We start from the raw sequence: 17,213 nt of genomic DNA on the forward strand, positions 1-17,213 counted from the left end.
GCCGACCCGAGCACCTTGCATGCTCAAGTCTCCACGGCGTAGCCGACCCGAGAGCCTCGCATGCTCAATCTCCATGACGTAGCCGACCCGAGCACCTAGCATGCTTAAATCTCCACGTCATAGCCGACTCGAGCGCCTCGCATGCTCAATCTCCACGACGTAGCCGACCAGAACACCTTGCATGCTCAAGTCTCCACGTCGTAGCCGACCTGAGCACGTTGCATGCTCAATCTCCAAGTCGCATGGTGGGTCGAACACACGTCGCATGACCTACCCGAGTAGCTTCCACGGCAAATCTCTACGTTGCATGGCCTACTCGAGCAATTTGCATGACAAATCTCCAATTTGCATGGTCTACCCGAGCACCATGCATGCTCAAATCTCCACGTCGTAGCCAACTCGAGCACCTCATAGTCAATCTCCATGTCGTAGCCGACCCGAGCACCTCGTATGCTCAATCTCCACGTCGCATATGGACCCGATCACCTTTCGAGGTTAATTCTCCAAGGAACAAAAGCTTCCCCTCTCCAAAATACCGGTTGATTGCCTCCGCCAACAAGGAACTTACATAAAGGTCCCAGTCGAACTAGTTCTCTACTAGGAACTTGGGGGCTGGGGAGACATCTTGTATGTCAGCTCGCCTCACCACCACCGCCAACCTGTCCCACCATGGTTTAAAGAGAGACGACGAGGTCCCGCCATGGTTAAAGTGAAACGAAAAAGGGTATATCGTCCGTAAATTAGTGTGTAGCGTGTCACGTAACATATATCATTTTCACATGATCATCACATACATCATATCATCATCACATACATCCTCATCACGTCATCATCACATACATCCTCATCACGTCATCATTACATACATCTCCATTATGTCATAAATGCGAAATTGTATGTGTGAACTCCATTACGGCTCGCCTCGCCACCAAGACCTACCAAGGCTTGATTCTCCATGACTTACCTCGCCATAAGGCCTATACGAACTCGCCATCGAAAGGTTTACAGCTTGCCTAACCTCCAACCATTTGCAGCTAAGGCTCATTACTCACAACAGACTCATCGACTCAGCCAAACAAAGATTGACTTGAAAAGTTCCCAGTCAAGGACTCGTTCTCAACTAAGAACTTGTGGGCTTGTTGTTATACATATCTGGTTGGTACTATAAATGACCTACCAGAAATGGCCTACCAGAAATAGCCCACCAGGAGTGGCTTACCAGATATTTCCTAGCCAATATGGCTTACATGATTACTTGAAAGTTCCCAGTCAAGAACTCGTTCTCAACTAAGAACTTGGGGGCTTGTTGTTATACATATCTGGTTGGTACTAGAAATGTCCTACCAGAACTGTCCTACCAGAAATAGCCCACCAAGAATGGCTTACCAGATATTGCCTAGCCAATATGGCCTACCTGAAATGTCTTACCCATTTCAGTATTGCCTAGACAATATGGCTTACCCGAAATGTCCTACCCGTTTCAATATTGCCTAAACCAAGATGGCCTAGCCGAAATGTCATACCCGAACAATATGTCATACCCGAGCAATATGTGCTAGCCAACTCCTACTGCCTCAGCCATGTGCAGACCACCACGCACACCTTTGATAACAGATCACCACGTGCGTCCTGACATTTCACCAGGCCACTACCCCCTGTCTCCTGACAGCCCATGCCTTCCCCACGTGCTCAGCCCATACTCCACTGAGGATGACCCATGCCTTCCCCACGTGCCCAGCTCATTCTCCATTAAGGCTGACCTATGCCTTTGCCACTTGCCCATTAAACAACGGCAAGTGGCCCTCCTCTCCTGCCTATATAAAGGAAGAGACCCCTCCCCAGCAAGGGCTCCAATTCTCCTCTCCATGCGCATATCCGGAGACACCCAAGCTCTCCCTCTTCCTCTTGTATTCAGGCTCTCAAGCCTCTCTCTATGTATAATGTAATACTCATTTATAATAAATACCAAGCTCTATAGTGGACGTAGCCCTATTCATGGGTGAACCACTCTAAATCTGTGTAATGTGTGTGATTGACCATATACCCTCTAGGGCCGTGCTAAATCACCCGTTAACAATTTCTGTTGGGACTAGGGATGCAAGGAAGTGTGGCTTGCGGTGGTGGTCATGGGAGAAGAAAATGGTGGTTCATGGGGGGTGGGTTTGTGATAGGGGATGGGGGTGGGTCTGTGAGTTCTGGGTTCGTTGAGGGGTGGTAGTCATGAGGGAATCGGGTTCGGATTGGAAGGGGTGAATGGTTTGGGGGTAAAAAATACTTAAGGAAGGAAGGTGGGGGGATTGGTCTGGAGTGAAGGGTTAGGCGAGGTCCATAGGATTTTTCGTTTTTCATTTTTGTTTTTTTAAAAAAAAATTTGTTTTTAATGATTTGATGGATTATTGGATTATTGGATGACATGTTGATTTGGACGGTAAGGGGGAAATTGGCAATAAAATTTAGTTTGAGTCTTTAATTTTCTAAAAAAAAAGGTCAGGGGTAAATTGATAATTAGATACAAGTTTAGGGGGCATTTCAGCAGTTTACCCTAACTATTTTAATAATTTCACTTGTTTCTTTGCGCATCACGACCAATTCTCACGTTATTCTGATCATGAGAAAATTCTTTGCTTTTTCAAATCAACAACAAAAAAAAAAAAAAAAAAGCTCATGTCTAATATTTTTTTTTCTCTTAAGTTCTCATATCAACATCATCAATCTCACTCTCTCTCTTTGGTTTCTCCTACTAAAAAAACAATTAATGGAGTTGTTTAAAACCGAATTCCACTGGTTACAGTTGCTATCACTTATTATTAAACATGTTATTAACCAGGTAACCTGTTTAAGACAACCTGAATCCAACCTGATACATTTATTAAATGGGTCGAGTTCGAATTGAGCATTCTTGACACGTTTATTATCCCGACACGACACAACGAGTGATTTCCACCCCCGCAAGGAGTTTGTTGGCAGATTGGAAAGGCCAAGATCCGAACTTGACGTCACAAGGAGTCTCTGTTCATCTTCGTTCAAGGCAATATGCATTTGACCGAGTGGAGGCAACTGTGGAAGCAGCAATCCCTTGCCTCCTAAAGGAGATAAGCTTTACGTAAGTAGGGCCCGCAGGAGTAGCAACTAGTCACATCCTCTCGTCAAATCATATCTACACAAGAATAAAGCTTTTCAAAGCACATGCAGATTGAACAACTGAATATCCGGAGCTTTTCAAGATCCAGATGTTATATCGGATTTTTCTCTGGGTTCCAAACCTCCAGTGTATACTTTTTTTCGCTTCTAGCTCCTTCCATCCGGCGATCATCACCTCCGGATTGGACGCAAACAAGCGCACCAGCTATATATAAGAAAAAACCCTAAATGAGGTCAGTTCAAAAGCTCTAAGAGGAATAAAAACCTCCATATCTTACCACCGATTTACTCTTTGAGTTGGTAGCCAAAGAGATATTCTAAATAAGAACGGGAGGGGGGAGGGGGATCCACAACGAAGGAAGGGGTACTACAAATGCTTGCTTCAATCGGTTTCTTTATCTTGTCACAGTGATTGGGAAACAAAAATTACAGACAAGAACTTGGTCTATTATGCATTTTCCTTTTTTTTGGGTGTAAATTATTGAGTACAAGCAATGGTTCCAAACACAGTTTTTTCCTATTCACGATTGGGTCCATTCCCCTTTGGATTGTGGCTGTCGTCATTATCAGATTGTGATTTGTCTACATCATCTTTGGAGGGTGGAGAAGTGTCGAGGCGGGTAACCCCATCAGGTGACCCCATGGAAGCTTGGTGGACGAACTTACTGAAATGTCCCAATCAAGTTGCTCAACAGCTTCATGCGCTGAATTATTTTTAGGGTTAATTTCAATTTAGTACTTTGAACTTTTATCATTGAGGTATATTTGTCCCTACACTCTCAATTTTGAACAATTACATACCCTAAGTTTTTCAATTTTTTACAATTTAGTCCAGCGTTATCCTTACCGTTAAAATTTCCGTTAATTGTTGAGGTGGCATATGTGGGATCCTAACTTCTTAAACTTAAATTGCTTAAAATATAAATAAAACATTAAAATTTCTTAAACTTAAATTGAAATTAACCTTTGTTTTTAATGAACTGGTCAAAAAGATGCTGTTTTGAGCTAGGTCTTTATACCCCTAAAAATCCCTTGAATCTATAAAGAATCCGTACAGTTATCAGGAAGCTTGGCGGGCAAACTTAATGAAATGTCCCAATCAAGTTGCTCAACACCTTCATGCGCTGAATTGTTTTTAGGATTAATTTCAAATCCGTTGAATCTATCAGGAATGAATCTGAAATGAATGAAAAAGACTTGACTTTAAAGAAAGAATTCACACTCTTATTCGTTCTTTAAGGTGCCAATAAATGAACCTAACATATCCAAAGCCTACACAGAAAATTCCACGAAGAAAACCAACCTTCAGACTCTGAAACCCAATACCTGAATTTGTGGTTTTGTTTTGGTCAATTGTCTACTTGTGCTTTCGCTGTTGAAATCCATGCAATTCTCAATTTTAACCTCTTGTCTGTCGAAGTGACAGAGATTATATTCCCCAAAAAAGCTGTGATGTTGGAGCGTGTTCGATTTGGTTCAAATTAATGGACGGTTTGATTTGGTCTCTTTTGCGATATTATTTCTTTGGTTCATTTAATGATTGTCCCAATTAGTGTTCCAGTTTTTCAAATCTCCATTTACGTACACGTTTTGAGTTCTAATTCATGAACGTTCAAGAAGACATGACGGCGATGTACAGCAGGATTGTTGCTTCACTCTCCTTCTAAGCTCATAGGGAGGAGCTTTCACCTACAACGTTAAACTTTCAGTCTCTGACTAGACTATCGGTTACCCGTCATTATCTTGAAAATGAAAAAGTCATGATGATATCTTCTTCTATTTTTGTCATTACCTGGGATATCTTTTTTTTTGTTTCATCGCTTTAACTCAAAGTTTGCCCTCACTACCTTTCTCAACATTTAACTCATATTTATTGACATAACCATAATTCCATAAATATGTACGTTACTCCCTCTATATAAACCCAAGCAATATGAGCCACCAAAAACCCTTCAGGCTTTTCCTTCTTTTTTATAGTCAGTTATGGCAATGCATTTAGGCTCTTTGGTCTTATCTCTGGTTCTACTCGTTGGCTTTGCATTTACAAATAACAAAGCTGCTAATACAGATGATCTACCCATTCATTGTGACTCTCTCAATAGGAGCAGTTTCGATGCTCTCCAACCAGGGTTCATATTTGGCACAACCTCGGCATCTTACCAGGTCAGTTCCTTCTTCGGCCTTAATTAATAATTACCCTTTAATTGGTGTTTTATATATAACTACTTGGGATTAATTTTAGTTTAATGTCAGACAGTGCTGGCGCTGAGGGTGGGCAAGGAGGGCGATGGCCATGGGCCTCGCATTTGTAGGGCCCCAAATTATATTTATTATATATCTACCAAGTTGAAGAATATGATTTTAGAGGAGAATAATTTCAATAGTTTGGCATTTAGAGGCCCCAAATCTGATTACAAGTGTTTCTGAAGAGTCCAAATGAAAATTATGTAATATATGAACATAAATTGCATGTATTTTAAGTATTTAATTGCTAAAAGTAGTAATCAATGAAAGAAAGCCAATAGGGATTAGAAATTCTTTTATTTATCCAAAAAATTTTGTTAGAAGATTATTTAGCAAGGAAATATGAAAGAGTACAAATTATTTTTATCCTCATGCTTGTTTATTTTCAGATTGGGGCAGCGATTATATGGCCAATACTAGAGCCGTGTTTATTTATCCAAATTGTATTTAATTGCATAATTTTTTTCCATGTGAGTTTATTATATTCAGGAGAATAAAAGAGAAATGGGCCTCATTTTCATTTCTAGCCTAAGGCCACCCAAAAGTCAAGGCCGGCCCTGATGTCAGATCAATTAGCTTCCACATGCATGCATGAATATTTACATCTTAATTTTGTATGTTCTATGCATGTCCATTTCAGTACGAAGGTGCCGTAAAAGAAGGTGGTAGAGGACCAAGTATATGGGATACCTTCACCCACAACCATTCAGGTCGTCGTGAATTGGAAAAAAACTTTATCGCATATACATCATAGTTTGTATGAAATAAATTTTTGGATCTCTATGATTTAAATAATTAATTTTCAATGTACAAATACAGAAAGGATCATGGATGGCAATAATAGAGATGTGACTGTTGATCAATTTCACCGCTATAAGGTTATAATTTTATCTCTAGACCTTCTTTAAGAAAACACATGACATTGAAGATGAGATCTTTAACTTGTAGCTTATTTCTTATAACCATGTATGTCTTACGGGTCATTATATAGGAAGATGTAGCGATTATGAAGAATACGGGATCGGATGCTTCTAGGTTTTCTATCTCATGGTCCAAATTATTACCAAGTAGGTTGATTCATCCTCAATATTATAAATAACAATTCTGTTTTTTGCTGCAACAGTTGCTCCCCTTATTTTTCAACTTTGATAATAACCCTCTGTTGTCTACTATATAATAACCAACATTTTGTTCTCAATTAAAATAATTTATCACTGAAAGAACTTAACCGAATTCAAGGCCAAGAATATACAGTTTAACAATTTTACCGTTTGTAGATTGAGTTTCCTTATTTGTTGTATTTGTTTTTATTATTAGGTAGAAAGCTAAGTGGGCGTGTGAATGACGATGGAATCAAATATTACAAAAATCCCATCAATGAACTCCAACTTAACGGTGAGTCATCTCATCTTACATGATTAATGATTGATAGTTCAACCCCTTAAAAACATCAAAGTTTTAATTGGCTTTTATTCATGATATATATATACATACATATACATAGGTCTAAAACCATTTGTGACAATTTTTCATTGGGATCTTCCACAAGCTTTAGAAAATGAATATGGTGGTTTCTTAAGCCCTAATATTGTGTGAGTGAACAAATTCTATCCTTAGTATATAATATTGATTATTTAATTAAATACATATTATAATAACATCTACATACCATATACAACGATCATTTTAGAGACTATGCAGAATTTTGTTTTAAGGAATTTGGTGATTGAGTAAAACACTGGATCACGTTGAATTAGCCATATACCGTTAGTCACCATGGTTATGCAATCGGGTGCCACGCACCAGGATGAGTCCAATTTTCCTGTTACCAAATGCCCTTTGCCCACCCTGTTTCTCTACTAGCTTTGTGACATGTGTCAAGCTACTTAACATCACTTAACTCTCAAATCAAATAAAAAAAAATGCTTGAAATTATTTAAAATAGTTAAAAAATAAAGATAAAAATGTCTTCTTCTTTTTTTCTTTTCCCTAATCATCAACTCCCACCACCTTCTCCCTCATCTCAACTAGGCCCACTGCCCAACCAACCCACACCCAGAAAAAACCCACCCCACCTTCTCCCTCTCTCTCTCTCTCTCTCTCTAAATTGACTTCAAATTTCGCATATGTGGCAGTCCAGATGAGAGAGAGAGAGATTGACTTCAGATTTCGCATATGTGGCAGTCCAGATGAGAGAGAGAGAGAGAGAGAGGGTTGCTGGTTTTTTTTTTTGGTATCTTTGTTTTGACAGAGGAATGGGGAGGGTGAAGGTGGTTGCTTGGGTTGGTTGGGCAGTGGGGTTGGTTGAGATTAGGGAAAAGGTGGTAGGGGCTGACGATTGAGGGAGAAAAAAAGGAGTTATTTTTATCTTAATTATATTTTAAATAATTTCAAGCATTTTTTTTATATTTATTTTGAATTTTGAATAGTTAAATTTATCAAAATACCCATGTCACGTCAACTGATTTAACGGTTTTTATCTAAAAACTAATGAAATGGGGCAACTTTGGTCACGAAATAGGAGTTCAGCCATCCATTTACTTATTGGCTACAAAAGATTTGCTTGATCTTTTAAAGCCCACTTGCGTTTACGTTTACCCCAAAAAAGAAAACATAGCACGTACGTACTCTCTCTATAGAGGACCAAGCATCCAGGTCTGTCTACACTCTACCTTTGTGTGCCATTGAAGCCGCTTGAGTCGTTGACTTAGTTCTAATAACGTTTGTCAGGCGACTACAACTTTAGGGGCCCAATATTTCGTTGGTATTTTTATTTGGATGATACTATAATTAGTGACGTGGCTTAGAGGAAGTTTTTTTTGTGTGTTTGTGGTCATAGATAGTGCAAGTTATTAAAAATATAGCTTTTTTTTTGGGAGATTCACTATTATACCCAATATAGGGGCCCAAATTATAAATAAAAAATCCTATATAAAATGGACTTTAGAAACAAACTTGAATTCCTTTTACAACATAATAAAGAAGCTTTTAACTTATTATAAATTACAAAATTGCCATCAATTTCTTAAAACAATTCCAAACCCAAAACCTCATAAATAAAAAACCCAAAACACGCACTAGGGTATCAAAGTAATTTAATAATCAAAATTTAATTCAATAGGGTCAGCTGTCATTTTTGGGTTTGTTTATATATATCATTAGTGCTAAGAATGGGTATATAACTAAATATCTATTCTTCTTCTTTTTTGTGTTTTTCTCGTTATCATTAATTATCATTAAATATTTAGACACAAATAAATGATCAATTGTGTCTTTAACTACTAGTGGTCATGCAGTATGTATTCTTGGTCTATACACACTTTATATGATTTTTAGAATCTTTATGCTAGCTCTAAACAATTAAAATTTTCTATGTATAATTGCAGAAAGAATTAAGGATGGTAGCAGTGGAGATGTTGCTGTTGATCAATATCACCGCTATAAGGTTGTAAAACCATAAAATTTTATTATCTGGATCTTGTGTACTTGAAGTTTAAGGACACAATGTAAACCTACTAAATTTTGGATTCTTAACAAAACACATGACATTAAAGATGAGATCCTAATTAGTTTTTAGCTTATTTCTTATAATTATATATTATTTATGTGTCAATAGGGAGATGTGGCGATAATGAAGAATATGGGGGTGGATGCTTATAGGATGTCTATCTCATGGTCGAGATTGTTACCAAGTAAGTTGATTCACTCTCAATATTGTACAAAACAATTCTTTTTTGTTTTTGTTTTAATTATTAGATGGTCGAGATTGCTCCGTTTATGTTTTGAGTTGTGATAAGAACTCTCGGTTGTCTTCTGTATAATAACCAGCATTTTGTTCTCAATTGAAATAATTAACTAAAGAACTGAACCAAATTAAATTAGAGTCCAATTTAATTAAGGCCAAGAATATACAGTTCAATTTTTTCGTTTACTTTAATTTATATGTTTGGAGATCTAGTTATTTTCCTATTTGTTGTATTTTATTTTAATTATTAGATGGAACGCTAAGTGGGGGCGTGAATATGGATGGGATCAACCATTACAACAATTTCATCAATGAACTCATACGTAACGGTGAGTAGTCATCTCACTTTACATGATCAATGATTGATAGTTAAAACTCTTATCATTTAATCAAAGATTTAATTTGCTTTTACTCATCATATATATATAGGTCTAACACCATTTGTAACAATCTTCCATTGGGATCTTCCCCAAGCTTTGGAGGACGAATATGGTGGTTTCTTAAGCCCTAAAATTGTGTAAGTGAACAAATTCTACCCTCAGTACATGGTAATGATCATTTAATGAAATACATATTACAGTAACACCTACATCTTGAATTGTGCATACTATATACAGTGATCATTTTAGAGCATATGCAAAACTTTGTTTTGAGAACTTTGGCGATCGAGTAAAACACTGGATCACGTTGAATGAGCCATACACCTTTAGTATTCATGGTTATGCATACGGATCCCACGCACCGGGACGATGCTCTGCTTGGCAAAAGCTAAACTGCACTGGTGGAGATTCGGCCACTGAACCATATTTGGTGACACATCACCAACTCCTTGCTCATGCAGCCGCTGTAAAATTGTATAAAGATAAATATCAGGTCAATTAATTACAAAATAAGACATAATAATTTGTATATTATTAAAATTTTCCTCACTCTAAATTAACAAAAAAATCTTGAATTTTCTTGCGTAGGCATCTCAAAATGGCTCAATAGGAATAACATTGACGGCACGTTGGTTTGAGCCTACTTCGGAGGCAATAACGGATATAAATGCTGCATTTCGAGCTTTGGATTTTTTTATTGGATGGCAAGTATATATTATTAATTTATATAACTACTCAATTATATGTTTTATTTATGAATTTACATGTTTTCTAGGTTTATGGACCCATTGACAAACGGTGACTATCCGCATAGTATGCGGTCAAATGTCAGAGAACGATTACCAAAATTCACGAAAGAAGAATCCAAGTTACTAAAAGGGTCATTTGATTTTATTGGAATAAATTACTATACTGCTAGATATGCAAGTAATGAACATGACATTATTTCTGCACATGAATGCTGCTTAACAGATCCTCACGTTAATATTACAAGTGAGTTCAAATTGAAAACTTTACTTCGAACAATGAATTAAGTTATTAGAATAGTTAAATTCTAATATTTATATATGTATATGTTTTGGCAGCTGAACTAAATGGGGTCCCTATTGGTCCACAGGTGCATATCAAATTATTAGCTTATACTATTAGCTTTTGGAGAGGATTCATATTGTTTTCCACATACAAATTACTCCTAAAATCTCAATTATCTTTTAATTGGGTTGCAGGCTGGTTCAAGTTGGTTATATGTTTATCCAAAAGGAATTCACGATCTTCTACTCTATATAAAAGAAAAGTATAATAATCCAATCATTTACATTACCGAGAATGGTAATTAATAGTTTTAAATTGTCATTAATTGTATCATTAATGGTTTACATATATAATGGTATGAAATAATGTTAAGTTTTATAACGTCTAAATTTAAAACTAAATGCGTATGGTAATGCATTATATATTGTAGGCGTTGATGAGTTAAATGATCCCAAATTACCACTTGAGCAAGCCCTTAATGATACCGGAAGAATTGACTATTACTACCGTCACCTTTGTTACCTTCACACATCCATGAGGTAAGTGCTTGTTTAAGAAATTAATTAAGGCAATCTAAGGTATATTCATCTTAGATTTTAGTTATTTAAACACTACATTGACATTAATACATTGAATTCTTCCCTCTTTTTTTTTTTTTGCAGAAAAGGTGCTAAGGTGAAAGGATATTTCGCATGGTCATTACTAGACAACTTCGAATGGGATGAAGGATACACTGTTCGATTTGGTATCACCTATGTGGATTACAATGATGATTTAAAAAGGTACCCAAAACGCTCCGCGTATTGGTTCAAAAATTTTCTCAAGTAATATCTTTGAAAAAAGTACGACGGTGATCTAAATATTTGTAGACAATAATGATGGGAACCAAAAGTTCGAGTTTTTTAAAGTTTTCAGTTTTTTTTTTAGCTTAACTCTATTTGAGTCGAAATAAGTTGCAGCAACTTGTTATGAGCTTGTTGTGTGAGTTTGTTGCTTCTCCTTGTTAGAGTTTCTTTATGTTTTTTATGACTCAATAAAGGAGGGGTATTTTGGCCCTTAGTGGTTATGGTGGGGTGAATACCTTTGCTGTGGTGGTCCAAGAAGGGTGCAAACACAAAAGATGTTGGTGTGAGTTGGCGATTTGTATTGATTGTAATTTATTTATTTTTCTAATTTTGATTTCCTATATAGAATTCACAGTAATGGTCTTACTTGGCTTTTAAGGTTACTTGGCCTTCAAGGCATGATGCACTATATATATTTCCTTATACAAGAAGAAGAATACATTCAGAATTACCCAAGTGCTCTCTCTTTCTGATATTCTTTTCTTCTAAAGATATTGTTATGTCCAAAGTATTCAGATTAGGGAGACCTTAAAGACAGAGACCATTGGCGGAACCATATCTTGGCATCGATGCAGCTCCAAAATTTCCATATGCAAGCACCATACGTTGTGTAATGGTGGAGGAATGAAACCTTCCTTGAACATGAGATTCTACAACATTATATTAAAAAGTAAAAAACTTTATGAAATGAAATAGTTCAGATACAAGAACCCAAAACTTTAATTTAAAAAAGAAGTTAGACATTTAGGATTAATTTCATGCTTTGTATTTGACTCTTTACCTCTGCGGCCACTTGGTCTAGAAGTAAGAATTTTGACATTCTGAATACTAGAGAGAAACTGATGAAACGTGATGTCCAAGTCATCTACTCCCAATAGACAGGAGAGAAATATTATCGAGCTTCTACATTTAGTATTGGTGTATTTATATGCATTTAAGAGAATATTAACCACTTGATTAATCTAACGGATTTTAGTTAATACGCATCAATATAGTTGTATTTAAGAAAAACTACCGCATTGCACCTTATCTTATCACGTATCCATCTTCTTGTGTCAGTGCCTATGCTTTCACGTTGGTTTATGTGGATTCTAGAATTGTTTTCTCTGTTCTTAGTATTTTATGCTATAACCATAAAGCTGAGAAATGAGGAATATTAAAATGGCTGGTTTTGTTGGTTGGCTAGGTTTAATTTAATTTTTGCGCTTGGGTTTGTCTTCATCTTTCTCTTGGGTTCGTTTTAATTCCTTCTTGAGTTTTTGTTTTAATTTATTATTGAATTTGATTTGATGTATTTTCTGTTTGTGGGTTTGATTTACTTTGTTTTTTGGTTTCTGCAATTTGATTGTGAGTTTGATGTGTGCAAAAGTGTAGAAGAAGAATGGAGAAAAGGGGATTTGATGGGGAAAGAAGACCATGGGGTGAGTTTGTTTAATTTCTGCAAAAGAAGAAATTAAAGAAATAAGGTTTAGCCTTGAGGTTGAAACCAACTGCAATTGTAAGAAATAGCTAAGAAGAGATGGGTTTAGGCGAGATAAGGTCGATAGTGGAAGTGGATTTCTCTGAGGTTTCGCAGAAGAAAGATGAAGAAGCGAAAAAGACCAGAGAGAGAAGATGATTTGATCCAGAGAGCAGCTCAGAACAAATACAAAAGTGAGAACAGAGCGATAGGCTTGTGATATGATATATTTATAAGGGCTAGTTTTATAGGCTTTAAAAAGGGCATCATTTGAAGAATATTTAGTGGAGTCGGAGCCAAACCCTCATATTTCCCAAAAATCAATCGACTATGTCTGTCTATTATTCATGTTAGATAAAATGTTAATACAATGCTTGTGTCAAGTAATGATTAAAAGATTTTTTGTCAATAATGAGTAATCATTCATTCAAGCCTTTGAACTTCGTACTTGCATATTTTCTTCATATGAGAAATGACATGTTTACTTATCATGAATAAGAGAAGTCATGAATTTTAGTTTTTGGAGTATTTGATTACGGATTTTAATATACAACCCACATAATGGAAGTCAGAATTGAAATTATTCAAATACTCATGTATTTGCAAACAAAGGAGAATATGGAATTTGGATCCTTCTAATATCCATTTTTGATAAGTAAGGAATTTGAACCATGCCAATACTCATTTATGATAAGTAAATATGTCATATGATATAAAGTGAATCGAACCTAGGTGCACTTGGGGGAGGGGAGAGAGAGTTTGACCCACTTTTCCACTGTTGTGCTACCAAATGTGCGGTGTGCAAGCCCCGTTAACCTCCTTCAGTTTGTAAAAGCCCAACCCGACCTGCCTCAAGCCCTATAATTTTGGGAAAGCCCCCTAACTAGAAGCACTTCCATCTTTAATGACAATAATGTGGTTGGTTGGTTACAAAATGTAACCATGGTTGGTTACAAAATGTAACCATGGTTGGTTATTGCCTTTGCTGGCCATTAGGCTATCTCCAACCCAATGGGTGGAAACCCAAATTATGGGTTTTGAGTCCAAAAAACTTTTCCAACCCATGTATTTTGGGGGGTGGAAATTTGAGAAATCTCAAATCTTGTGGGGAATTCTACCCCAAGGATTGCCTGGACCTATATTTTTTGTGGGCCCAAAATTTGGTTTTTTTTTTCTTTTTTTTGACTGGAAGCCCATGTGAACACCAAAAATTGATGGGCCCCATGTACATTTTGCTGTCTGCCAGCAACTTGTGCAACAAGCTGGCCCACGTGGCATTTTGAAGCTGACCAACGGTCATATTTTCAAATACACGCTGTGCTATGTTTAAAAAAAAAAAAAAAATTCCAATAGCTATATTTGTAATCAAAGATTAGGATTAATTTTAGGCAATTTGAATGGTAAAATTTCACATCCAACGACTCAAATTTAAATCAAACGGTCAAAATAATAATATTTAAGTGAAATTCTATTATGTTTTGGAATTTTAATTTTTTTAGGTTAAAACGTTTAGAAAATTAAATCATGAATGTTGAAACAAAAATAATATCAAGAAAAATTAACGAGAAAAAAAATTTAGATGTTAATCATTCTTAAACAATTTAATTAAGTTGCGGACTCAAATTATGAGTCTGCAAGGTTGGAGGAAAAAAAATTTTGAGTCCTGAAAATACATGAATAGTTTGTATTTTGGAGAGTGAAAATTTGAGTTTAGCCCCAACATGGTTGGAGATGGCCTTATGGTCGCTGCATTACCGTGGTCACGAAAACCCCAAACTAGCATTTGTGCACCCTGCAAACCACAACCCCAGTGAAAAACAAAATAAGCAAAACCCTAAGCCCCAGATGCTCAACCATCCCAAGGCCTGATCTCTACGATTCATTTGATTCAGGCGAAGGTAACTTTCCCTCACTCTCACTCAACACTCTACACTCTACACGCGCGTCTTGTATCTTTTTGCTTCAGATAAAGGTGAATCGTTATATATCTAAGTGGTTGTATGTATATCTGTGTGGGTGTGAAGTGAGACTGCAGCGGTTAAGCTTATATGCTGCTCAATTATGACTAAAAAGATAAAAAGTTATTAACTTGTTCTCACCAAAAAGTCATTGGTAACAACAAAAGTTTTGTTTTGTTTTTTTTTCCTGACTGATTTTCGTTCTACTATTTGAACGGATTTAACAAATTTTGAAGCTTGTAAGCATGTAATTGCTGCTTATATTAAATATTGTAAGTCTGACTTACTTAGAGAGCTTTTCGAGTCATCCGGCCAGCTTGCTCTGACTAATTTGTTCTCCTTTTCGCTTTTTGATTTGTGATGTTTGTTAGTAGATCATGAGGCGCAAACAAGCCTGCAGGGCAGGGGAAGGGGAAGGCCACGAAAGAAACCCAATGTGGTCAGTGAGAGAGTAGTAAGTGAGAGAGTGGTAATGAGAAATTGGTCAATGAGAAAGAAGTAGCATTCTTGAATTTTGTGAGTCAAAATGTTGAAGAAGGAAATGATATTGGGTGGAATCAATCTGATAACGAAGACCATAATGATGAGGAATTTGACCCTGAAATGGAGATTGATTCAGGTAATTCTACTTCTTCTTCAATGGGGAGTGACTGGTCGTACGGGGATCAAAATGTGAGCTCCATGGATAGGACCGTGCAGAGATTGCTTAGGAAGTATGGTGAAGTGAATATCCAGATGGAAAACTCATCCAAGAAGATCGACGGTGCACAAACTAAGCCATTGCAAGTCTTTGGTTCTTGGAGTAGATTCCAGAATGAGCAAGAGGCGCCTTCGCATGATCCTTGCTGTAACAAAAAAGAATTAAGTGCTTCTCTGGCGGTATGATGGAAATTTTGTAATTGGTTTCTGTTGTGACATTTTGGTTTTAGAATTAGGTGCCTGTGTAGTCTTTTATACATTCATAGGACAAAGGTTACAAAATATAAGTAATACCAAGTACCTACTGCATAGGACAAAGGTTACAAAGCCAGGGTCAAGGCTACCAAAAATGACCCTCCATTAAAAGCCTGAAAAGAACTTAATTCTTGTCACAGATGCAATACTGTATTCTTGGAAGATACGGATATTCTATTTGTAAGTCTCTGTTTTTCATGTACACAAATATCTGCAAGTTAATACACATTGGGGTTCATATCCTGTTCTGGGGTCCTTGGGTTTACCTCAGTGGCTGAGGTGCTTTGCCCCCTACCCCGACCCCATGACCCATGTTCAAAACCCCTTGAGTGTGTGCCTCCTCCCCCTTATCGCTGTAACTCAAAATTATATCCCGTTCTGGACATTCTGTAGCATATCATGTATTCAAAAAGGAAAAACGAAGCTTTATATTAACTGTAAGGTTTTAAGGTTCTATTATGCTTCCTGAATCAATAAGTTGGAAATATTGAATTCTTAGGATTTTTTGTTTAGCTGATCTAATCTCGGACAGATCCACAATGCAACATTGACGTCAGAGATGTCATATCTGTTCTGAAATGCGTTGCTGCGTTCCTTTCATAATTCTTCTCTCCCTTATTGATTCATCTTCTACTTTCTGTGTCTTTTTTTCCCCTTTATGGGGGTGATGACGGTTGGAACCAGGATTACTTTGATGTCATAGATACACCAATGATTTTGGAAACAATGTGTTTTTGGATTTTGGTACTTCTGTAATGGTATCAAAAGCATTACCAAAACAACAGTACCTCCAACACTTCCTAGAAGGTACGAAAAAGAGTATACAAATCAACTTATCTAATGAATACCTGGAAACAGTTCATAACATTGATCAAAGTTGCACCAAGCTGGAAACAATTTATAACACTGATCAAATCCTTACAATTTATAACATCCATCAACTCCTTACAGTTTATAACATTACTTTCAATCTAGACCTAAGATCAAAATGAATACCAGTACTTGAAACTATTGAAAGGTTTGTCCTTAACAGTTGGACTTGCAAAATAATAGTTCAATCAAAAGCCCCATTTGGTTGAGATCCATGCACAGTTTGAGAAGTTTGGGCAGGTTGAGAACATTGGCCAGTTTGAGAACTTGGACAAGCTTGCACAAATTCACTTCCTTGCAAAAATTGAGATCCTTGCACAGTTTGAGAACCATCCTTCCTTTTGGTAAATTTAATTCTCTTTGCAGGAGACTTGAACCTCTTTTTTTTGGCAGTTTGAGAAGCTGAGGCAGTTTCAGAAGCTTGGGCAGTTTAAGAAGCATGTGGAGTTTGAGAAGATTGGGCAATTTGAGAACACTGGCTAGTTTACAACCTTCTTCTGACCTAAAAATTGAAGCACAAGGCAATTTACATCAACTACATCCCATACCTCTTCCTCTAAATATGTATAAAAGGAAAGTCACTTA

The 17,213-nt window shown here is 36.8% G+C and overlaps 1 protein-coding gene across 9 annotated transcripts; it reads left to right on the top strand.

Moving 5' to 3' along the window:
* The first annotated feature begins 5,019 nt into the window (after nt 1-5,019).
* Nucleotides 5,020-13,217, top strand: LOC110770132 (cyanogenic beta-glucosidase-like). 9 transcript variants are annotated; one of them, XM_088256032.1, is made up of 18 exons: nt 5,163-5,304; nt 5,395-5,449; nt 6,026-6,098; nt 6,205-6,263; nt 6,377-6,452; nt 6,703-6,780; nt 8,772-8,830; nt 9,002-9,077; nt 9,382-9,459; nt 9,560-9,647; nt 9,748-10,003; nt 10,099-10,214; nt 10,286-10,503; nt 10,596-10,627; nt 10,737-10,839; nt 10,973-11,081; nt 11,205-11,324; nt 11,897-12,098. In XM_088256032.1, exons 2-18 carry the CDS (start codon nt 5,429-5,431, stop codon nt 12,081-12,083), a joined length of 1,749 nt encoding a protein of 582 aa, XP_088112158.1. In that variant the 5' UTR covers nt 5,163-5,304; nt 5,395-5,428; the 3' UTR covers nt 12,084-12,098. The 9 variants fall into 9 exon arrangements, with proteins under 9 accessions (XP_088112154.1, XP_088112152.1, XP_088112153.1 ...); XM_088256034.1 differs by having other exon boundaries at nt 6,026-6,095; XM_088256031.1 differs by having other exon boundaries at nt 5,399-5,449.
* Nucleotides 13,218-17,213: the final 3,996 nt, after the last annotated feature.

The sequence above is a fragment of the Prunus avium genome, chromosome 7, assembly GCF_965620075.1.
Source record: "Prunus avium chromosome 7, drPruAviu1.hap1.1, whole genome shotgun sequence".
In the NCBI taxonomy this organism is placed as follows: Eukaryota; Viridiplantae; Streptophyta; class Magnoliopsida; order Rosales; family Rosaceae; genus Prunus; species Prunus avium.